General features: G+C 32.5%; 2 protein-coding genes and 1 pseudogene across 2 annotated transcripts in view; 1 reads left to right on the forward strand and 2 right to left on the reverse strand.

The window, feature by feature from the left end:
- Nucleotides 1-3,307, forward strand: part of MSH4 (mutS homolog 4) — a 67,723-nt gene extending 64,416 nt beyond the window's left edge. Inside the window, exon 20 of the mRNA XM_011355515.2 lies at nucleotides 3,116-3,307. Within this exon, the coding sequence (XP_011353817.1) occupies nucleotides 3,116-3,307 (192 nt within the window). The remainder of the gene's footprint in view (nucleotides 1-3,115) is intronic.
- On the reverse strand, nucleotides 2,414-2,532 carry LOC111736864 (annotated as a pseudogene).
- A 7,323-nt stretch (nucleotides 3,308-10,630) lies between the features above and the next one.
- Nucleotides 10,631-22,605, reverse strand: ASB17 (ankyrin repeat and SOCS box containing 17). The gene is made up of 3 exons (XM_011355516.1): nucleotides 22,073-22,605; nucleotides 13,032-13,311; nucleotides 10,631-10,914 (listed from the first exon to the last, which is right to left on the reverse strand). The coding sequence occupies exons 1-3, from the start codon at nucleotides 22,471-22,473 to the stop codon at nucleotides 10,708-10,710; spliced, it is 888 nt and encodes a 295-aa protein (XP_011353818.1). The 5' UTR covers nucleotides 22,474-22,605; the 3' UTR covers nucleotides 10,631-10,707.
- Between the last annotated feature and the right edge of the window lie 1,388 nt (nucleotides 22,606-23,993).

Below are 23,993 nucleotides of genomic sequence, written 5' to 3' on the forward strand. Positions count from 1 at the left end.
TTAGTGGAACTCCGCCCCTCCCCCTCCACACACACACATACACACCCCACTGGCTTTTCTTTTTCTATGAATATGCTTAGATTTTTAACTTTACTTCTCAAACTATATTTCTCGTTACTACTAACTTCTCAAGAGTAGTCTATACTTGTTCTTCCGTTTCCCACTTGCAAACTGGATCTTATTGTCATTACTCAACTGAAAGTTTCCTCTTAAATACCAAGTAATCATAAATTTGTATAGCCTTTTTTACTTCTTCCCTGTTCTCTCTGTGGCATTTGACACTACATTTTTTCCCTTTTCAAAATTCTTCCCTGTCTTGACTTCTGTGGAATTGTCCTCTCCTGGATATTTCATTCTTCTACCTCTTTGATTACTCCTTTCCTTTCTTCACCAGTGGTTTTTTGTTTGTTTGTTTTGTTTTGTTTTTATCATTCTACTTATTAAATAGCACTGTTCCTAAGTTTTGCCCTTGTTTAAAACTATATTCTTGGTGATCTCATCCTTTCCTTAGCTTCCAGTTTTTTTTTTTTGAAAAGTTGAACAATTCAGTTCCTACAATACTTCTTTTAGACTCTGAATCTGTATGTTCTCTCCATATTTCTTGAAACCTTAATGTTTTTACTCATTAATAGCTCCAAAATTAAATTTATCATCTTCCAAAAAATCTTCTCACCTTTTCATTTCAAATCTCCCAGTGATCCATCTGAGTCATCTATGAATTCTTATTAATCACCTCTCATTAAGACCGTGCAGTGAGTTCTCTCTTTTCTAATCCATCCAGCTACTTCTACCAGATTGTCTCCTAATGTAAAGCTCTATGTCATTTCCCTGCTCAGAAACTTTTAGTTGTTTCTTACCAAATAAAAGTCAAACTCCTTAACCTAGTGTTAAAAGTCTCCTATGATAATTTCTCAGAGTACTGTTTTAAGATCACTTGCATTAGAATCACCTAGAATACTGGGTACCATCTTAGATTTTCAAGGTTCTCCTTGAAAATCAAGGTTCTCAGGAATTTACATTTTTAACCAGTCTTCAGATGATTTTTTTTAAGTTAAATTTATTGGGTGACATTGTATATATTGGTTAATGACATTGTATGTTTCAAGTGTATAATTCACTAGTATATCATCTGTACATTGCATTGTGTGCTCACCACAAAAAGTCTAGTCTCCCTCCCTGTATATTTGACCCCCTTTACCCTTACCTACCTCCCCCCTCTCCCCTCCTCTCTGATAACCACCATTCTATTGTCTGTGTCTTTGAGTTTGTTCATTTTATTTGCTCATTTGTTGCTTTCAGATGATTCTTACACACTAAAGTTTGCTTTATAATCTCCCTGTTTACTACCCCAACCTTACAGAATATTACTAATTTTTAACTATGTAACCCACATTCCTGCCACATTGAATTACGTGTCATTTCATCATTTTGACCCCATTATGTACCATGCTTTTTAAAATTTATTTATATTTCTTATTTATTTGTATTTTCTTAAGTTAAATTTATTGGGGTGACATTGGTTAATAAGATTGCATAAGTGTACCAAGCTTTTAATGTGTCTGCTCTAGCCAATTCCTTCGTCAAAAATGCCCTCCCTTCTTGGCTCTTCTATCAAGATGCATTCCAAATACTCCATTCTATTTAGGCTTTTCTTGACTCGAGCTGGAATTGACTTCTTTTTTTGAGCATTTTGTATCTCTCTTATGGGACTTATCATTATTACCTTAATCTGTAGCTTATAAACATGTTTGTTTAATTGTAAGACTGATCTTGAGTTCCATTATCAAGTCAAGTAGACAGTTTTGTATCTCCCCTATGTCTAAACAGAAGGTATGGAGCCCAGAATATAGATGTTAGTAGATATTCAGTAACTGTTAGTTAAATAATAAACTGATAGTTGATTAATGTATTAGATAGATGAGTGAATATATGATAATCTTATTCTACCTCATGGAATTGTATTCATTTTTTCTATAGGGAAAGTAGAAAAATATCTGGAATTGCTTGTTACTGAGGAAGAGTTGAAGAGGTTGTATTTCTGTTAGTGAAGGGAAACTAAGAATTTCCATAAACAGTTAACATTGAAAATGCTGATTCCCCTATCTAGCTCAGGCAAAGAAGTGAATGAAGAATTTTCCATCTGTACTCCCAACCCCAAATTACTATTCAAGGACTGAATATCTAGAGGCCTTCAAAAGTATTAGAAGATTTCTGTTTTAAACATTATGTCTTGGATATCCTTAAGAGTATAGTTTAAGAATCTAGGCATAATTTCAAGTAGCTATTTATGTTGTTTATTTTTATTTTTATTTTTAAAATTTTTTTTAGGCGAGGCAACCCTTGGTTGACCTCACAGATTGCAAGGACCTTGTCATTTTACAATCCCTTATTATTTTTATTTATTTATTTTTTACGCCTACAGCACCTGGTCTTCCTAAGTGGTCTCCCGTCCAAGTACTAACCAGGCCCGACCCTGCTTAGCTTCCGAGATCAGATGGGATCAAGCTCGTTCAGGGTAGCATGGTCGTAGACTTACATTGCTTATTTTTAAATAGCAATTTACTCCTCAAGCAGTACTTTCACTTAGTTTCCAGCAGTTCCTATATAAGAAACTCTCTTAAGGGAAAAGCAGTTTATCGATGACCCATTCTTTCCACCAGTTTATCTGTTGGGGAATTAAAACAGGAGATAATAAAGTGGTACTCTTGGGTGACATTTAAAATTATGAATACCTCATAGCAATGAGCACTGCTGTTTTCCCATACCTTTTTAATGATAAAGTATTTGTATGACATAACTAGTGGATTTTCTATTACTTTTTGATATTGTATGGAGATATCTGACCCATTTAGCAGATTTTTTTCAGTGAAAGGTATATTTCAAAGATATAAGGATCTGTCATAAATACTCATAAGAACTTTTATTTTCCAAAATAATATTTCCTTTATTTTTTCTGATATATTCTTTGCTAGTTGGATGGAACTGACTTATCCAAAGGGATTAGTTAATCCTTGAGTTCTATATTTCTATTAAAAGAGATAGAAAATTACCAAAATTTGTATAAAAATTATAGCAAACATATTTTAACTTTTATCTATATATTTTTTAATAACAGCAAAACCAAAGGAGTACCCCTGAGATGGAAAGACAGAGAGCTGTGTACCATCTAGCTACGAGGCTTGTTCAAACTGCTCGAAACTCTCAATTGGATCCAGATACTTTACGAACATATTTAAGTAATCTCAAAAAGAAATACGAAGCAGATTTTTCCAGGGCTGAACAAGTTTCAGGAAAGACTGAAGAATAATAACAATTTATATCTTGTACTAATGAAATAACATATCTTAATATGAGGAACCTAGAATTCATTTTTTCCAAGAGCAGAAGAAAATATTTGCTAAAATTTATATTTTAGTTGACAATTACATTATAGTAACCTCAGAATTAGGATCTATGTATTCTATATAAGAAAATATTTGTAATAGAACTTAACAATGAGAACTATTTAAAGGACTGAATTTTAGAAATAAGTTGATATAATGTGACACTTCATTTATGAAAATTTATGTTATTAAGTCTTAAGTTTATACTTATAAGTTACAGTTTAAAATGTTATTATAAATCCCTTCGTTAAGAAAAAAACAACTTTCTTTTTAAGTCTGGAAACTTAACGTGAGTTTTTTACACTTTATTCTGAAGCAATAATATTCTACGACTTAATAATTTTTAATTTAATATCCCCAGATTCTAACACTGGATGCTTCCAAAGTTAGTTAGAATGGTATTGGGAATTTTAAAGTATTCTTTTTGACATTTTGTATAGTTCTAAAGGGTGAAAATAAACAAAATAGATATTTTGTAATGAGAGTCACCATCAGTTTTCCAAATAGCCAGATGTTCCATTTTCTACTCACCAACCTCTTCTCTTTTCCAAGTCTTCATTTTTGGTCATCTTTTTTTAGATGAGTAACCAAGGTAGCAGAAAGGTAATATTTATTTATTTCAGTTCTTGGTTCACAGGGAACATTTTATAGAACTTTTTGCCATAGGCATGTGGCTCACATCACCATTTCACATTTTACCCAAAGGTCATTCTTGTTTCATAAATGGACAAAAGAAAATGGAAGACCATCAGTTCTTCAGTAACTGTAAAGAGCCGTTGTCTTCTCAAACATCTTATTGCTATAATTCCATTACAGTAGGTAACATTTATATAATCTCAGCCCAAGACCTAAGATAGAGAAGTTTTTCTTTTCTTGGACAACTAAATATCTGGAACTCTGGGTATACATTCAGTAATCTTCAGAATTCTTAGAAATTTAGCCCAAAAAAATATTATTCATAGACTGGTTAGGGCCCTATTTTTCTTAATATATTTTATCATACACATTTATTAATATATTTGACTATTAAACTCTAAGCTTCCTAAGTATATATTAGTAGCTAAATATTTTTTAAAAACTATAATTTGAATGTCATACTCTTTTAGAAAATTATATTTAATTTAGTATTTACATTCGATATATATTAAATGTCCTTCCTATTAGACTATGTTCCCCAATGTTCTGCTTTAGGAAGAGAGTACCACCATATTTGAATTTGACCATTAGCCACATTTTAATTCAAGCATTTGAAATGAATTATATTTTACGTGATTATTCCTGAAAGCAGTTAGATAATTTAAGCTTGTGGCACTAAGAGGGGAAGAGTGCATGGCAGGATTGCTTGGGAGGGCAGGGAAGAAAAGGGAGAAAGCAGTAAAAGGCAGAAGGAGAGCAGGCAGTGGAAGAAAAGCAGGCAAGCAGAGACAGGTGCAAAGTATTAAATATGCTGAATATCATTTCCTCAATTGCATTAACTTTTATTTATTTTTATTTTATTTTATTTATTTTATTTTATTTTAAAGTTGCATTAACTTCCTTTTAGATTTAACCCCACTATTAGATTCCACCAGACTTTTAAGAAATTTTTCATCATTTAGAGCTTTTGATGCAAAAACTGTAGCCAACTGATTAATTTCTTTTATTTTAGACTTGGAATACTGAAATAAAAATAGGTATATATCTTAAAATTAAATTACTTCAGTCGTTTTTGTGTAGCAGAAACATGAAAAAGCAAAGCAAATGAAGATATAATTATTATGTCATAGTACTATAGAAAGAGGTGAATACTAGGAGGACAGTCCATTTTTTAATTTTAAGGTCTATTTGCTCTATTCTTTAGTACCTCTTTGCCTTTCTCTAAAATTATAGATCATTATCTCATAATCTAGCCTTTTAAGATAACCGTCCATAATGTTGTAGCAAATTCCTTTAATTTCCAACTTAAAGCCTTTATTTCAGTCTGGTCTATTTATCTCCTCATAGTGGTCTTTTTTCAAGTCTAGGAGAAAGGTATTTGGGAGTAGAAGAAAAGGGCAGTTTATCCTCATGCTTAGAAAGAAATGCATTTGTTTATTTTAAAATTTACATATAGTGAAATTAATATTTTTGGCATACAGTTTTGGTTAAATGTACCCATTTATGGATTCATGGAACCACTACCACAATCAGGACATAGAACTGTTCCATCACCCCCAAATGATTCCTTTAGTATTGTCCTTTTGTAATCAAATCTTTCTGTGACTCCTAACTTTAATCCAACAATCACTGAGAATGGTTAAGCATTCCTGTATTATTTTTTTTTTCCAGAATGTCCAACAAATGGAATGATATAGCATGTAACCTTTGGAGACTGGCTTCTTTTACTCAGCATAAAGTATTTTAGAGTTCATCCATATCGTTATGCTTTTTTATTGCTGACTAGTATTCCACTGTTTGTATGTACCATGTTTAACCATTCATTCATTGAAGGACATTTGGGTTTCCAGTTTTTGGTGATTATGAATAAAGCTGTTATAAACATTCATGTACAGGTTTTTTGTGTGAGTGTTAAATTTTAATTTATCTTGGTTAAATAGAAGTGGGTTAGCTCCATCATATTATAAATGTTATGTTTAACTTCATAAGAAGCTGCTAAACTGTTTTCCATAGTGGCTACATCATTTTCTATTACCATCAGCCATGTATGAGTGTTACAGTTGTCCCACATGTTCTCTTGTACTTGATATTGTCAGATTTTCTTTTTAAATTTTAACCATTCTAATAGGTATGTAGTGAGTAATGCATTAAAAAAAAAATTTGAAGCTATTCTGATCATTCTTTAGTATGCAGTGATTTTTTTCTCTTTCTTAAATTATTTTTAGTTACTTCTTGGCTTAAACCTTCCAGTAGCAAATTTTTAAATCTTCCCTTCTAGCAAAAGTTTTAGAATAGATCTAACTCTTAAAAACTGCAAAAAAAAAAAAAAATTCATAATATTTACTATGGAACAGGTCACATACTAGGTGCTTAGGAGCACAGAAGATATCTTGAGGAAGACTTTTCAGGTGTAGTAAACAGAAAAACATATATTGGAGTTGGAATACCATGTGATAAGTACAACAATAGAGGAACATACTAAGAAGAGTAGTGGCACAAAAAAAGTGTACAATTATTTGTGGGTAAAGGGAGTTTAAAGAATAGTAAAATATATCGAGTATTCTGGAAGGGAAGAGCATTTTATTTATTTATTTATTTATTTATTTATTTATTTATTTATTTAAGGTAAAGTGATAGGATTTATTGAAGCACATAGTTGTAGCTCTCTTGCGAGAGGGCGTACCAGAAAGTGAGATGCCCCGGGAAGAGCATTTTAGATAGAAGGATCAGAATATGTCAAAGCAAAGAGATAAGAAACAGTAAGCAGTTTGGTTTGGCTGGGTTATAGACTGTATATGAAGTAGTGACAAAAAGATGGATCTAGGTGCTTTATATCAATTTCTCCTGTGAGACCACTGTAGAGTTTTAAGGTCTGTTCTTAGAGAGTAGGAAAGGGTGATGGTGATAGTAATAGAGGGATAACATGACTAGATTTCCATTCTAGAAAGATCATCTAGTTGATAGCATAAATGGTTTGGGGAAGGGTGTTTGAAACCATAGTAAATGAGATCAGATTGTTTGAGACTGTTTCAGCAGTCCAGTAGAGAGTTGATGATTAAAAGTAGGAGCAGTGAGAATAGAACAGATGTGGGGAGATGGAGGAATGAGAGAAGGAGAATAGAGAGGATAGAGTAGCTGGTGGGAGAGAGGAGATACTGATTTGCAACATATTAAAGAAATGTAGTGACTGATTAAACAGATTATTGACATCCAATGTTTTACTGAAGGGAAGATGTTAAGGGTTGAATTGTTACCCCCCCTCCAAAAAAATATACCTAAAGCCCTAACCCCTTGCACCTCAGAATGTGACCTTATTTGGAAATAGGATCATTTCAAATGTAATTAGTTAAGATGAGGTCATACTAGTCAGGTGGGCCCCTAATCCAATATGACTGGTGTCCTTATAAAAAGATAGCTTTGTGAAGACTGGACTATATACCTATAAGCTAAGGAAAGGCGATGATTCTTGGAAAACTACCAGAAGATAGAAAAAAAAAAAAAAATGAAGGATTTCTCTGCAGATTTCAGAGGGAGAGGAGCTCTGCTAACACATTGATTTTAGACTTCTAGTTTCCAGAACTGTAAGACAATGTATTTCTGTTGTTTTAAGCCATCCAGTTTGTGTTACTTTGTTATGTCAGCTCTAGCAAACTAGTATAGAAGGGATGAGTTAAATATGATTCTGAGTGGTGATGCCGTCAACCATGTTGAAAAGTAGGGGAGTAGTATGAATTCCAAGAGGAAGAAGTTCTGGAAATTTAGGTATTGCTTCTTGCCCACTCTCCTGCATAATATGAACCATAGTATGAGTAAAAGTGATGACTAGACCAAATTTATTAAACTCTCAGTATTGAAGATGTTAAGAAGCGGATGGAAAAAACAGATGGAAATTAGAGAATAAATGTAAAAAGATTTGCTGAAATATTTTCCCAAATTACTTCATCTAGATCAGCAGTCTGTTGTTTCTTTATAAGCTAGACTAAGAGTATTTTTAAAATATTTTCTTCATATTAACACATTTTCAATTAAAATATATAACTATGTTTATGCTACTATTAAAAATACATTTAAATATTAATACACTGTATAGTATGAACAATATACTTATTGATGAGGTTAAAATATGCTCAATTATAATTAAATGTAGCTTAATTAAATGTATAAATTTAATCCGGTAATGCATTTGTATCTCACAGGAAAGAAAATGGAAGGAAAAGAAAAGCAAGTGATCTAATTATATTGATATTTCCATTTTGTTCTTTAGAAGATTAAATCATTTATCTTGTTATAAGACCAGAATGAATACCCTTTTCCTATGAATTGTCAAAATTTTGATAGTCCTTCGATTGCAAATAGTGAAAATGGCTACTGTCTTATATAATCTACTAAAATGGATCCTCAAATACACAGTGATGAGGTGAGGAACAGATTCTCATGGTTAAGAACTATGATAGCATAACTATATATTGTGACAGATGTTAACTAGATTTATTGTGATTATTTTGCAATACATACAAATACTGAATCATTATGTTATATACCTAAAACTAATATATGGTGATTCTTCCTTATCTGTGGAGGATATGTTTTAAAGACCCCCAATGGATGTCTGAAACTGATAGTACCAAACCCTATATATACTATGATTTTTCCTATACATACATACCTTTTCACTTAAAAGAAGCACTTTGAAGCTTCTCTTTGGCATATCCGAATTGCTAGCATCACTAATCTAGCATTTTGGGGTCATTATTAAGTGAAATAAGTGTTAACTTGAACACAAGCACTGTGATACCATGACCATAGATCTTTTAACTGAGATGGCTACCACGTGACTAACAGGTGGGTAGCATGTACAGCATGGATATGCTGGACAAAGGGATGATTCACATCCCAGATGGGAGCAAGAGAGCACAAACTTTCATGCTACTCAGAGTGTCATGCAATTCTTAAACTTACACATTGTTTATTTCTGAGATATTCCATTTAGTATTTTTGATCCACAGTTGACTGTAGGTAACTGAAACCATGGAAGGCAAAACTGCAGATAAGGGGAGACTACTGTAATGCTGTATGTCAGTTTTACCTCAATTAAAAGAAAAAGAACTATAGAGAGTCTGAGATTTTTACCTTAATTGCAGACTAGTAGTTTAGTTTTGGTTCCATGTACCCCCATCCTCCAAGACATGGAGTGGTTTAGTAGATGTGTATACAGTGGATTTGTGTTACAGCTGAGGAACCCCAAGCTTGGGAAACTCCAGTCTTTTATAATGAGTTTTGAGCAAACCTGCTCAACTTTTTCCCCAGAGGAAAACGTTACCTTTATTAAGCTAGACATTGACCAAACGTGCCCTCTGCTCAGAAGATGATATTGTCTTCATCTTTCAAAGCTGCTCACTATAAAAACATCCTTAAAAAGTTTGTCAAAAATAAGGCTGTCGGTTCTGCTCATAGGGCAGGTAGAAACATGAAAGATCTATGGAGAATAGTCTCTGAATCCTCATGTTTGTTTGTTGCTGGAACAGTTTGACCACATAGTTACATAGAGAAAAGTCTAGTACCCAAGATATTCAAGAAGAAAAGAGCTAAAAAATTGTAGTAGAATAAATTCTATTTTTTTTAGTTTATTTTTGTATTATGATGACATTGGTTAATGAAATCCAGTAAGTTTCAGGTATACAATTTAGTATACCTGAATTGCATTGTGTTAAATTCTATTTTTTTTAAAGTTAAGTTTCTTCGCAACCAAAGAATATACAGATTTAACTGATAATATTTTCATTTTGATATAATAAATCAAAATTATTTCCTTCATTTGCATCAAAATGCATATAATTCGGGGGTGGAATGAGTGATAGTGTTCAAAAGATATAAAATTCCAATTTTAAAAAAAGCCCTGGGGATGTAATGTATAGCATGGTGACTATAGTCAATAATACCGTATTGTATACTTGAAAGTTGCTAAGAGAGTAGATCTTAAAAGTTTCATGACAAGAAAAAAATGTAACTGTGTTGATGGTTGAATGTTGACTAGATGATTTGTGATCATTTTGTAATATATACATAACATCAAATCATTACATACCTGAAACTAATATAATGTTTATATGTCAGTTATATCTCAATTAAAAAAATACTACTGCGCTAATATTTAGAGATATCACATACCAAAGCACCAAAGCTCCATTATAGCTTAAAGTTAGTTATTTTTAAATATAATCCATTTCTGTCATCCTATTCCTAACCTCTACCCTTTAGTTGACTAATTATTCACCTTGTATGATTTGTGACTATGGCTACTACAGAATTATAAATTCTTCAATATGACTACATAATATAAAATATTTAGCTTACAACATAGTAATAATAAGAGTTTCAGAATTCAGAACATTAATATGACCAAAATTTCCACAAGGAACAAGAAACTAAAGCAAAAACAACTTTTAAGAGTGCACTAAAAGGGTAAATATAAAATAAAAAAGTGAAATGCATATAATTTTTTCCACTGTATAAAAAGGTAATAGAGCCATATATTTATTTATAATTGATTCATTTAGGGTGTCATGTGAAAATATATTTTCTAATGAAATATTTACTGTAACAAAAATTTGCATGAAGTTAATAGTTTATTAACTTCTAAGCCATACAATGTTGAGCATTCTTAAAGAACTCAGGAAAAACACATGTATTAACTTTCCAAATTCAGGTAGTTCTGTAGGCGAACAGGAATTAGAAGTGAAAATATTCCGTTTGGGAGCATATTGTTGGTCAGTAGTTGAGCCCTGATGGTTATTCTGCAAAGATGTAATAGTTCACATGGTTCTTTGTATCTTGTTGAAGGAATGTAGTCTAACCAATTTGAAATAATTGGACGTCTTCCTAAACTTAGCTGCGTCTGAAAAAAAGAGAAATATTTTAATTTTATGATGTCAATCATTAGATTATTTCAAGTTATTAACATTTTAATTTTTTATTTAAATACATAAAATAGGTCTTAAATTTATATAACCCTTATAATATTTTTCCAAAGAATTTTTACCTGAGACAAGTATTTTTATTCCCATTTTATTCTTAATATGTTTAAGGACACAAAACATTTCTTAACTATGAATCTGTATATATTTTTCATTTGAAGCAGATCATACACATTTTATCAGCTTATCATTCTAGAGTAGTGTTGTCAATTTGGATATACTCTGGAGTTACCTATGGCAACTTTAAAACATATCAACTTTAAAACATGCTGAGGTTCTACTTCAGAAATTCTGTTTCAGTTGGTCTCAGGTTAGGCACAGATAACATAAAGCCTAAAAGTTCCCTCAGGTGATTCCAATCATTCTAGAGTACAACTTTAGACTGTTAAGCCATGAGAAGATCTGACAGGAGGCCCAACCATATGAGAAGATAACTTTTAAAGTTCCAGTTGAGGTACCTTTTTAATGATTTAATTCTAGAAGCCAAATATTATTAGGTTGAGTTAGGAGTAAAAGGCATTGCCGCATTACAGAGACATTTCGCTAGTAGAACCTGTACTTTGCAGACTATATAACACTTTCACTTAAATGATATATAATTTTTTCTTATTTATTTAATAACCAACTATTTAAAGACTACCTAGTACATGATCAGACTGAGCTTGGTGCTTGGAATAATTGCTAGGATACACAAAATAGACACACAGTCTGTGATGACAGAACTGTGGTATAGAGGTAAAGATATAAAAATATATGTTTTACATTAAAATAATTCTGCAATAGAGGAAACAAGTGAGAAGTTGGAAATGCAAAGTAGGGGCATTTAAAGTATTCTTTTTAAAAAATAGTGTTCTTTAAGTCAGTTTTTATGCCATCCTTTGCTATCTTGCTCAATTCTACTTTACTTTAGCTTATTAAACTGCAATTGATTGGAATTCAGCTATCATCTTTTTGCTCCTCAGGCAGGTGATTTTGATTAACTCATTCTATCCTAGTCCTTTTCTACTGTGAATTGTACCTCAGGAAAAGCATTCATGGAACTGATCAAGAATTGACATATTCTACAATAATTGTGCAGGACTAACACTGGATGAAGACAAGCAAATTACTGAAGATGTAGACATTTTTAATATTTTTTTGTTTTAAAAATTTGTTGCCAAAATAATTTGAGCAATTTACTTTCCTTACACTTGTTCCAGACATGGCTGATTGATATGAACTGTTGAGACTTAAAACAAAAAAAAGACTCCAGCAGATATATATCTCTGAGGAATTTGTTTCTGAAGTCACACATTTAAAGTTAAAGGGAATTGTTAGAGTCCCTGGTAATTTGGTTTTAAATTTATAGGACTAGCTTTTTTTTTTTTCCTTAAGCAGACTTATTTCTTGCTACTAGTAAACATAATACAATTTTATGCTAAAATTTGCAGTTCATTCTTACAGGGTAAACATGCTATCCATATGGTTGATTTTTTTCTCTAAACTTAGTTTATTTCAAAAACTTTTTCAAGGAGAAGCCCTCTTCATTTCTGAGGGATAGATATTTTCAACTAAACGAGTATTTTAAGCCTTTATAATTTTATGCTTAAAATTATTTTGAGATTTTGAAAAGAAAAATCTGTTTCTTGGTATGTGATTGCATTTATAGGGAGAAACATAACTCTCATTTAAAAATATTCTATTGGGAAAGAAGTCTGTTAAAATTTTAATTTATTGTGTTTTTAGGAGACATAGAAATTCTAATAATCACCGGTTATAATGTAATAATAACATGCATTTACTTAATAACTACTAAAATAAACTATAAATTTAGCTTTTGAAATTCTTTCATGTTTAGAAAACATAAAAATTTGAAATAAAGGACTAATTAAAAGAATTTGGATTTTGCCTATTTTTAATTTATAAGCATATATTCAATGATTAATTTTTAAGTGGGTGTAATCCATAGATTAAAAATTAACTTTATTCTTGCCTCACAATTTTATCTTAAAATTGACCGATATCTGAGCCCAAACCCAAAGAACAATATTTTGCTTACCTCTATTTCCCTGATTGAAATGATCGAAAGCACTCTGGAACATAATACTAAACATGTTTTGGCATCTTCCTGGATGTCTACCAATTCATGATCAACCATTATTCTCACTCTTGAAGGGTAGAGTAGTATTGTTAACACAATGTTGATAGGGTTTTTTTCTCTTTCTAAGATTCCATATTGCAGGAGTATTTTTAAGATACTGGATTGTCTTGTCTGAGCTACATAAAGTAGAGGCGTGATGCCACTTAGTGGGCTTGGGCAGTACACTGGTGTGAAAGTTCTGTGAATCAAACAAACACTCATTGAATATAGGATTAAGAAATGTAAACACTGTCTTACGTGTAATGGGAAAATAATAGTATTATCTTATATATTAAATGTCTTAACTTTTAATGTAACTTTACTTTTATATATAATATATCTTAAAAGAGTTTTCCACTCTGAATCTAGACCAAAATGAAAGTTTAAAAAATAAGAAAACTTCCACATATTTAAACCACCTTTACACTTATAAGAACAAAGATTTTCAATGTGTGTAAAATGTTTACTTTTAGTAACAGCACTTCTGTTTCTCTTTCTCATTCGAGAAGTCCATTGTGATTAGAACAAGTATTAGAAAACTGACATAGCTCTGGAAAACCTAAAATGGAAGAGGAGGAAAGATTTTTTATTTTATTTTATTAATAGAACAGAATTATGTGACCATTTTGATATCTTTTTTAATTTCTATTTTTTAATTAGAGTTGACATTTAATGTTTTATATTAATTTCAGGTGTACAGCATAGTGATAAGGCATTTATATAACTTACAAAGTGGTCCCCCAGATTAGTCTTCACCTGGCACTATTCATAGTTATTACAATATTATCGACTATATTCTTTATGCTGTCCATCACATCTGCACGACTATATTGTAACTACCAATTTGTACTTTTTAATCCCTTCACATTTTTCACTTAGCCCCCAACCCCACTTCCATATGGCAACCATCAGTGTATTCTTTGTATCTGAGTCTGTTTCTGTTTTGTTTGTTCCTTACTTTGTTCTTTAGATTCCACATATAAGTGAGATCATATGGTATTTGTCTTTCTCTGACTTATTTCACTTAGTATAAGACACTCTAGTTTCATCCATTTTGTTACAAATGGTAAGAATTTATTTTTTTATGGCTGAGTAATATTCCATTATATATATGTACCACTTCTTTATCCAATTGTCTGTTGATGGGCTCTTAGGTTGCTTCCATATCTTGGCTATTACACATAGTGCTGCAGTGAACATAGGGGTTCATATATCTTTTCAAATTAGTGTTTTGGATTTCTTCAGATAAATACCCAGAAGTGGAGTTGCTGGGTCATAAGGTCGTTCTAGTTTTAATTTTCAAGGAACCTCCAAACTGTTTTCCACAGTGGCTGTACCAATTTGTAATCCCACTAACAGGCACAAGGCTTCCCTTTTCTCCACATCCTTGCCAACATTTGTTGTTTTTTGCTTTATTGATGATAGCCATTCTCACAAGAGTGAGGCGATATCTCATTATGGATTTAATTTTCATTTCTCTGATGATAAGTGATGTTGAGCATCTTTTCATATGTCTACCAGCCATCTGCATGTCCTCTTTGGAAAAATGTCTATTTCTCCATTTTTTAATTGGATATTTTTTTTGGGGGGGGGTGTCGAATTGTATAAGTTTTTTTAAAATAAAATTTGGATATTAACCCCTTATCAGATGTACATTTTGATACTTTTTTGTTTGTTTTTGTTGTTCTTGATCATATATCAGATGTGAGCTTGAACCGAGTGTGAATATTGGACAGAAATGAATAAGTGCAACTACCTTAATTTTATTTTTATCACTTTAATAAAATTAGAATAGTATCTGTAGGTTTAAGAAATGTAAGTTATAATGAGGGCAATATCAGGTCCCTCAAGGGCAGAATTTTATTTTCTTTCTTCAGTAAAGTTTGGAGTCCTTTGAAATCTTGATTTTCCTGGAGTGCTACGTGATGGCTAGACTTGAAAATTTCTCTTCCCTTATGACAGAAATGAAAGATTTTTTTCTAATTTTATATAGTTCTTGCAATTGTTTTATTTAATAGATATCTATACTTGCTGTTGAATTGCTCTTTATATGTAGACAGGACATGGTAGAACCAACCATTGGTGATTTTATATTATCGAGCCTTGATTTGGCCAAGTAAATATGGCTTTTAGGACTAAAGAAAGGGAAATATATTCATGATTCTTACCTCTGGAATTCTCTTGACTAGTCTTAATAAAAATACTAATATATTCTGCAGAAGAGCATACAAACTATAAATACCGGTTTTGGACAATTATGCAGAGCAAGGAAAGCATTATTCAAAAAGAAGAACTTTAAGATTCTATATATATTTAATCAAGATGGTAGGCAGTATGGTATAATGAACTCTAAAATGACTAAATATTGTGATTAAACAAACAAACAAAACAAACAAGGTGGTGTAGTACAGAGCAACATTTAGGAAGAAGTGGATTTTTGTCATAACTCTGCCTGTGGCGTCACATATATATCCTTGTAAATTCTATATGTAAATATATACACTGTCTCCTAGAATCATCTCCAGATCAATATTTTACTGGACATCTCATTTTTTTCACAAATACTTCCAACATATCCAAAACAACCCCTAAACTTCTGCATTCCCTATCCTGCTTATTTGTATTTACTTTCTCAAACCGCCGCTACATCCAACTCTTTCACGTTTGTTTTATTTGTATATGTTATTCTCCTCGTTTTTAATTCTGGGACAAGTATTGCTCATTGTATAAGAGTGAAGTCTTCTTTGATTATCTGACCTTCCTCTTACTCCTCATGGTACTTTGTGCGTACCTCCATTAAGCCCTTATCATTTTGGACAACTTACTTAACATTTCTAATCTTTCATTTTCTCACGTACAAAATAAATGGGTGAGCAAGATAAAAATTTAAGTTTCACAAGACCAATAATTTTTGTCTGTTTAGTCCACTGTTATATTCCTAAATGCCCAGAACAATTCTTGGCCCATAGTAGACACTTAAATATATGTTAATTTACATATTTTTTACTATTATCCTGATTGTATATATATAATTTCCTTAAATTTATTCTGTAGCTTTCAGGCCTAACAAGATTTTTTAGCGAAGTGTAATCACTTATAGTTTTCAGAAGCAATCTAATTTATTCATCTTGATAACTCTTAAGAAGATATTTGACTTAAGAATCTTATAAGTATGGGAATTCAGGGGACTTAAGGGACAAAAAAAAACACCATAAAGTGGCCCTTGTTAAGATTTAGAGATTTTAGTTGATTTAAGATGTTAAGATTGACATACTTTTAGAAGACATTTTGGACTAAAAATATTGAAAACATATCTAAAACTCAAATAGGTTTAAAATGAGATTTAAAAGTCTAATCTGTACCCAAATGATGTATGATTAATCCTCATGTTTAAAGAGCATGTTACTGTAAACCAAAATTTGCTTAATCTGTACTGACAGTTAATTATAACAGTACTTACATGGATGGAATGAGGCAAGCAAAATAGGAATCAGTTTCTAAATGTGAGGTTAATGAACTGAACCCTATGTATCTTAAAACCTGTCATATATAGTTATAAAGTGGGACATAATATTTCCATGTAGACATGCAGAGAATGATTTAGTTTTGTAGCTATAATAATTACTTCTAAATTTTCCTACTATCTCTCCCCTGGTTTCTAGCTGCTAAATTCAATAGATGTTACTCCATAGTAAGTTTGTCTCTGATATTTAATGCAGTTGATTTTTCTTGAAACTATGTTTTCTCTTGACTTAGTGAGACCATTCTCTCCATGTTATGCATCTACCTAATTTTTTATTCCTTCTCAATGCTCTTTCATTGATTCTTCTTCTTCTGACCTTAACATCTAATAAAGTACATATGGCCTTTTGACTAATTTTCATTTGACTAATTGTTCTCAGGCAATTTCACTTATGATCATAACTTCAACTGCTACCTATTCAACAAATATTTATTGAATCTATACTGTATGCCAGCACTGTTTTGAGTGCTTTTCTTGATAGTAGTGTAGGCAGGGGTAACAGACAATACAGAATGAACATAGCAAACAAGGAAATTTTATAATGTGTTAGAAGGTTTGATAAATGCTGTGGGGAAAAAAAAGTAGAGCAGGCTAAGAAATATGGAAGAACTGGAGGGTTCAGTGAGGGCATTTTCTAATTTCAAATAGGATAATAAGAGAGAGTATAACTGAAAGGTGACATTTGGGAAAAGAAAGAGGAAATGAAGAAGTTAGCCATTTGGATATTTAAGGACCCTAAAGTAGGCGAGTGTACCTGGAGGGAGAGTAAAGGAGCCAGTGTGGCTGAAGGAGTGCAAAGGGTGGCAATAGTAGGAAATGAAGACAGAGGTAATGGGTTGCCACATAATCTAGAGCCTCGTAGATCATTATAAGAACTTCTTTTACTCTAAATTGAGTGGAAGAGCCAGTGGAGATTTTTGAGTAGAAAAGCAACATGATCTTACCTTTGTTGAGAGTTCATTATGGGGTAGAAGGAGAGAAATCCTTTAGCTTGGTACAAAATGATAACAATGGGGATGGTCATATTCTGTAAATTATTTAAAGGTAGAACCAACAAATGACAGATAAGTTGTGGAATGTAAGAGAAAGAGAGATATCAAGAATGACACTATATATCTAGCCACCTCTACTGCACATCTCTACCTGGATGTCCATTAGGCAATGCAAACTCACATGTCTAAAACTGACTTAGTAGATCTCTTATAATAATCTTGATAGGTCTGTGGCATAACCATTGTGGTAGGCTGGATAAAGGCCTCTCGGTGTGGCCAAAGGAATTTTGCAGATGTGATTAAGGTAAGGATCTTGAGATGAGAGATAATTCAGGTGGGTCCAATATAATCACAAGAGTACTTATAAGAAGTGTCAGTGAATGACAGAAGCATAGCCAGTGAAGAAGATATGACTCTACAGTGTTGGCTTTGAAGCTGGAAGAGGCCATGAACTAAGGAATTTAGATAGCCTTTAGAAGCTGACAAAGGCAAGGAAACAGATTATCCCCTTCCAGAAGAAACCAGCCCCACTGACATCTTGGTTTTAGTCCTATAGCCTCAATTAGGACTTCTGACCTTCAGAACTGTAACAAAATAAATTTGTATTGTTTTAAGCCACTAAGTTTGTGGCAATTTGTTACAGCAGCAACAAGAAACTAATACAACTATCAGTCAGTCTCAAAATTTAGAAATCTGAAGATTAACTCTCTTTTCTCTCTGATTTTCCACTTCTAATCACTGTAGTAGTATCTCTCCTTTCCTCTACTGCTATTGTTTTAAAGTCCTTCTTGTAATTTACCTGGACAGTTGTATCAAAGAGTGGCTAGACGTTTAGCTCAGGGGGCGAATAATGATGAAGTAAACTTAGTTCTTCCCCCAAAACTACTATAAATACACATATAATTTAAGTTAGCACATTGTGCCTGTTGTGCAGACTTGGCTTCAGAAAACTCCTCTAACCACTTCCCCTTTTTCAATGAGAGTGCTTCTCCCAACACTTCCTATTTAGAAATTCAGGACCTGCCATTGTACCTGGAATGTTTGAGCATTCTACCTCTTGCGCTAGCCTCTTACCTCTTGCCCTAGCCTCCCTTCGGACAATCCAGTCTTCAAAGGGGAGCTGATAAATCTTTTCATACTGCAAGTCTGACCTTCACTGGTTGGGCATCACTGATGGTGGAAATTTAAAATTTCTTAATATGGTTTACAAAGTCCCTCAAGGTTTTACTTCTAGGCTTCATCTCTCACTACTGCCTGATTCCCATCTCACTCTAGCAACTGCTGGGTTGCCCATAGTCACTAGGTATCACATGTTTGTGTCTCCCTTGGCTTTAGTCCTCTTCCTTCTGCCCAAATTACATGTTTTTAAAGTCAAGACAGAGAAAACTCCCTTTCGTCTTTTAAAAATCAATTTAAGACATCACCTCTTCTAGAGAGCCTTCTCAGATTCCTGGTCCTCCCCAGTAGTGTTAACAATGGCCTCTGTTTCTACCTGTACTTGCTTCTATTTTTGCACTTATAGTGTAATTATAATTTTTTTGTGGCTCACTTACTAGTCTGTAAGCTTCTCAGAATGAAGAAATATGTCTACTTTGTTTTTGTATCCCCAAAAAGTAACACAGTGCCTGGCACTTAGAAAATGCTTAATAAATGATTATTATTTTAATTGAATGATATCATCTCTAACCACTTAAAGTCTATCATATAGCATAATTTAGATGTTTATTTCAGGTTTGTTGTAAAAATAAACTTAAAGTTCCTTTCCCTCATTAATTCTGTCTTCTCTCCTTCAGGAACATATTGAGACACTTCATTGTTGAAACAGAGAAATTATCAAACTGGAGTGTATATAGGGGAGGGTGAGCAAAGAATAATGCTGCTATTGAAATAACGAACAACAGATAATAGGAAACAAAGTATTCATAATGGTGACATAATAGCTGTGTTCAAATATTTGAGAGGTTTTTATGTAGGAGAGAGAATAAGTAGACTTTGTTTACTATAGCCCTGGGGGCAGAGTTGGAGAAATGGATACAGAATCCAGTACACAATGAGGAAGGAGAATATAATAAAACTGAATAAAAATTCACTTTTTCATTCAACACAACCTTAACTGAACAGTTGCTATGAATATGCATAGTTTTGGGCGCTGAAGATTCAATGTTGAAGAAGTAAAGGTTCCTCCTCACATGGAGCTTACTTTTAGCAAAAGTAGATAGTGAACAAACAATGGAGAAAAAAAAAAAAACCCAGCAGCAAATAAACATTATTCACTGCTGTGCAGATTTAAAATAGAGTGCTATGGTAGTGACTGAGTGACTTCTTTAGATGATGTGACCAGGGATGACATTTGTACTGTAATTCCACTGATAAAAAGCAGCTAGTTCTAGGAACTGAGTGAAAAGATTTTCAGGCAAAGAGAAGGCCATCAGGCTGGAATTAACTTGATGTTCAAGAAACAGAAAGGTCTGCGTGGTTGGAATATACTGTCCGAGGAGGAGAATGACATGATTGGATTTGGTGAAAATAGTAAGGGGCCAGATCATGTAGGACATTTTAAAAATGGGTATTGAGTTAGAATTTTATCCTACTCATAGTCAGAAAATGTTGGAGGATTTTAAGCCTGGGCGATATGGCCTATTTTACATTTTTATGTCATTCAGCCTTCTGAGTCAGGAATAGATTATAGAGATTGAGAGGGAAGAGTAGAAGCTAGGAGACTCTTAAGGAGTATCTTGCACTTGTCTAGGTAAGTTGTCTGTTTCTGTTAAGTTCGAGATGCATTATGGAGATGTCAAGCAGACAGGCTAATAAAGGAGTCTGGAGCTTGGGAGAGGTTAGGACTGGAGATAAAGATTTGGAAGTCTTTGGTATATGCATAATATTTAAAAACATGGAACTGAGCGAAATCTTGAGGGAAAGTGTATAGTCAGGAAAGAGAAGGGTCCTTGGGCAAAGAAATGGTTTGTTTCAGGAAATAGTTGACTCATTTCCACTAGAGTTGTTCAAGCAGAGGCCAGAAGAGCAGCAACCAGGGAAAGTTTACAGCAGGTTGCTGCCTGAAAGAAGGTTTGCTAATGAATTCTTAGGTTCCATCAGAATCTAAAATTTTGTGATTCTGAAAGATCCAAATGATGCTGTAGTATATAGAATAGGTCTGAAATGTGTTTTACCATGTGGATACATCTAAATCAAAATTTATTAATTTTAAAACTGTCACTTAAGACAGTCATTAATGGCACTCTATCATGTCCCACAGTGTGTTTCTTTCATTTTTCTCCCTTTCGGTTTTCCGCTCTTGCCCTCTATTTAATTTTTTTATTCTCTTTTCCTCTGTTTTATTCCATTTTTCTTTTAAGTAAATCTGCCAGGGATGTACATACTACACTACTTAACCCAGCTAGTGACGCTGAGTGTTAGAAGCTGTTGATCTCTGCTATAGTTACCAATATAATGGTCCTTAAAACAACCAAAAATTTTATTTATTGATATTCCGGACCACAGCTATCAGTTCTTGTTCTTGGGTGATCATTAAGGAAAACAATCCCGTAGTTCTATAATACCACACAATCAAGAAGATAACTCTGCTTCAGGCAGAATCTAAATTGGTTCAGTCTTTAACTGATCTTATCTGTCTTGTTTTTCATTGCACATATGCTTCCATTACTGTGCCTCGTATAGTGCATCATACGTAGTAAGATAATGGATAAATACTTTGTTGAATGAACAAATGCACATCTAAGCAAACTAATACCAAAAACTAAAGAGTAAATTGGAGTTAGTACAAACTAAATAATTTTAGAATCTGTGTTATGGACTCTACAAAAAGGTCACATTGGACATTTTATTTTTACAAGATCCTCAATAGTATTCATTTGCTAGACTAACATGTTCAGATTGTGTGAAAATTCGGTTCTATAACAGACCGAAGCAGGTATTTGACTTTCATTATGCTCAGTTCTGTGGAATTTGGAGTCGAATTAATGATTGTTTAACATATAAAAAGGGAATTATTGTGTTTAATAAATATTACTAAGTAACTTTGTATGTATATTCTGAATTATACTTTGAAAGTCAATTTATATACATGCTATATATATATACATTCTCAAGAAGAGATCACAGTATTACACAAAACAATTTATCTATTTAGAGAAATAAAAGTTGTTTAACACTGCATTATCTTAAGCACTAACGTAAGCTTTTTAGAGCAGAACCACTAGTAATTTATTGGTACATAATAATGTACGTATATATTCATGAATAAATAATGAAGGAATGAAGGAATGAACAAATGAGTGCACATTAAAAAAATAACGAATGAGCATTAAACTCAGGATTCCTTATCCATATTTAGCCACTATGCATATTCATTTTAGAAAAAAGAAGTAGTATAATCTAAAGAGGTGTTTTCTCCTTTTATGGTGAAAACATGAGATTGTTACCTCCATATCAATGCCAGGTTGCAACTTCTGTCTTGAACGTAGTCTTTGGTCTTCTTGAGAAGCAATTCCACAAAGTCAGGATTACCTTTTCTGGCAAAAACCCAGTATAGAATTGTATTCACACATATTTCGGTAAATTCAAGATTAAAATTTAGTTCAAAACGGTATCCTGATTTTTCCACAAATGCAATGTAATCTGTGAGTAGTATGTCAAACCCATCCAAGTCGACATACCTCAGAATTTTTGCCAGTGTTCGGTAAATCCTAGGTTCATAACAATGATATCCCCACTGACCCAAAAACTGCAAGGATGGTCTTTTAACAATTTTGTCAACAAGATTGCAGAATATGTTGCTTCTTAGACAAGGAGTCTTATGACATAATTTAGAAGATTTACTCATTGCTACTTAAGGCGACGCTATTGAAACAAATCATAGGAAGTCATACTGTAATCCTTCAGTTACATATTTTGATAATGTGGTAGGCTTAACTCCACAAACAGGAGGTGCCCCTGAAACTGTGGCCAGAAAAAACATCATATGAAATATTACCATACAGTACTGGGTGACATCACAATACAAGGAGATCTGTCATCAGCATAGGTCAGAAATTTGGGATATTATATGTAACTGGTGACATTTGAGAGAGATACTGGATAGAAATGGCATGTATGAGAGCTAAGATATAATATCCCTAACTTTCCAAGATCTCAGCTCAAGCTAGTATGTATATTGTATCAAGTGGTATAAGCACAGTCTATACATTAGATAAAATAATAATAATCAGATTCATTATTCGTTTAGGCTATCGCAGAAACAAAGAGATAATGATAGCTCCAGTGAGAAAGTCTAAGTACTGCTATTTTTATGTTTTCCATGTTCTCACTGAATACTCATATTTTCCCAGTATTATAATTGAAGAAACTGAGTCTTAGATAGGTAAAGCAACCTGGCAATTGGCACTCTTTACTTCTCAGAAAAGATATACAATATGAAACAAAATTAGGAAACCATGTTTTAGAATTTTAAATTGTATAGAGATTATTCTTCTATAAATTAGGAAAATATATATACAGTTTGGACATGAAAAGTACTTCAAGCTTGATATGGTATTCTTGCCACAGTAAACAAAAGCGGGGGCGGGGGGAATATGTTATGGATGTTTTATCCTCAATTTAGTATGCTTTAGCTGCCTTTCTGCTAAATTTAACACCTTGGGTGTAAATTTATTAGCAATTATAAAGATATTTAAATGTTTTCTTTTTCTTTTTTGCATATTTGTTCTTTAAATCACGTAAATGATGTCTCTTTAGTAAAGAGTAATTATAACTTTGAGTTTGCTATAATATACTTCCACTAATATTGCATTTAATTCTGTGGACCCTAAACTCTCTTTTCCCAAGATAGCATGAAAACAAATTAACAACCGTCATCTTTCTGAAAACCAAGAGTTTGTTGTTTTCCTCTACTTTCTTTCTCTTTTTATTTTCTTCACCTCAAAAAATATGTTTTTAAATTTAACTCTTTTTATCGATTTCTCAGTAAAACTATACATAAAGGTTGTAAAAAATTGAAACATTATAAATCCAGTGAAAATCCTTCCCTGAGATAATCACATTAGCAGTTTTATATATAGCCTTTCAAATATTTTTATGCTTATTTATATAGATATATATTATATATTTTGTTCTTTTTATATAAATGGAATATTATACAAAACTAGTTTATGAGCTTTTTATTTATATAAGAATTTATCATAGATACCTTTGTATCACCTATGTACTAACAAATTTTTATGTGCTACTTACTATGTACCAGGCACTGTTTAAGTGCTTTTACATATTAACTTTTCTAATCCTACAACAACTCTGCTTCACAGATATGGAAGCTGAGATGCCGAGCCTGAGTGACTTGCCCAAGGT

Source organism: Pteropus vampyrus, unplaced genomic scaffold (assembly GCF_000151845.1).
Source record: "Pteropus vampyrus isolate Shadow unplaced genomic scaffold, Pvam_2.0 Scaffold22, whole genome shotgun sequence".
Classification (NCBI taxonomy): Eukaryota; Metazoa; Chordata; class Mammalia; order Chiroptera; family Pteropodidae; genus Pteropus; species Pteropus vampyrus.

Excerpts from the sequence above, each read along its gene's own strand:
- ASB17 (XM_011355516.1), bottom strand. The coding sequence starts at position 22,473 with ATGAGTAAATCTTCTAAATTATGTCATAAGACTCCTTGTCTAAGAAGC. Across the intron at positions 13,312-22,072 it reads AACCTGGCATTGATATGGAG|AACTTTCACACCAGTGTACT; the intron begins GTAACAATCTCA and ends TTTGATTCACAG. Across the intron at positions 10,915-13,031 it reads TTTCAATCAGGGAAATAGAG|ACGCAGCTAAGTTTAGGAAG; the intron begins GTAAGCAAAATA and ends TCTTTTTTTCAG.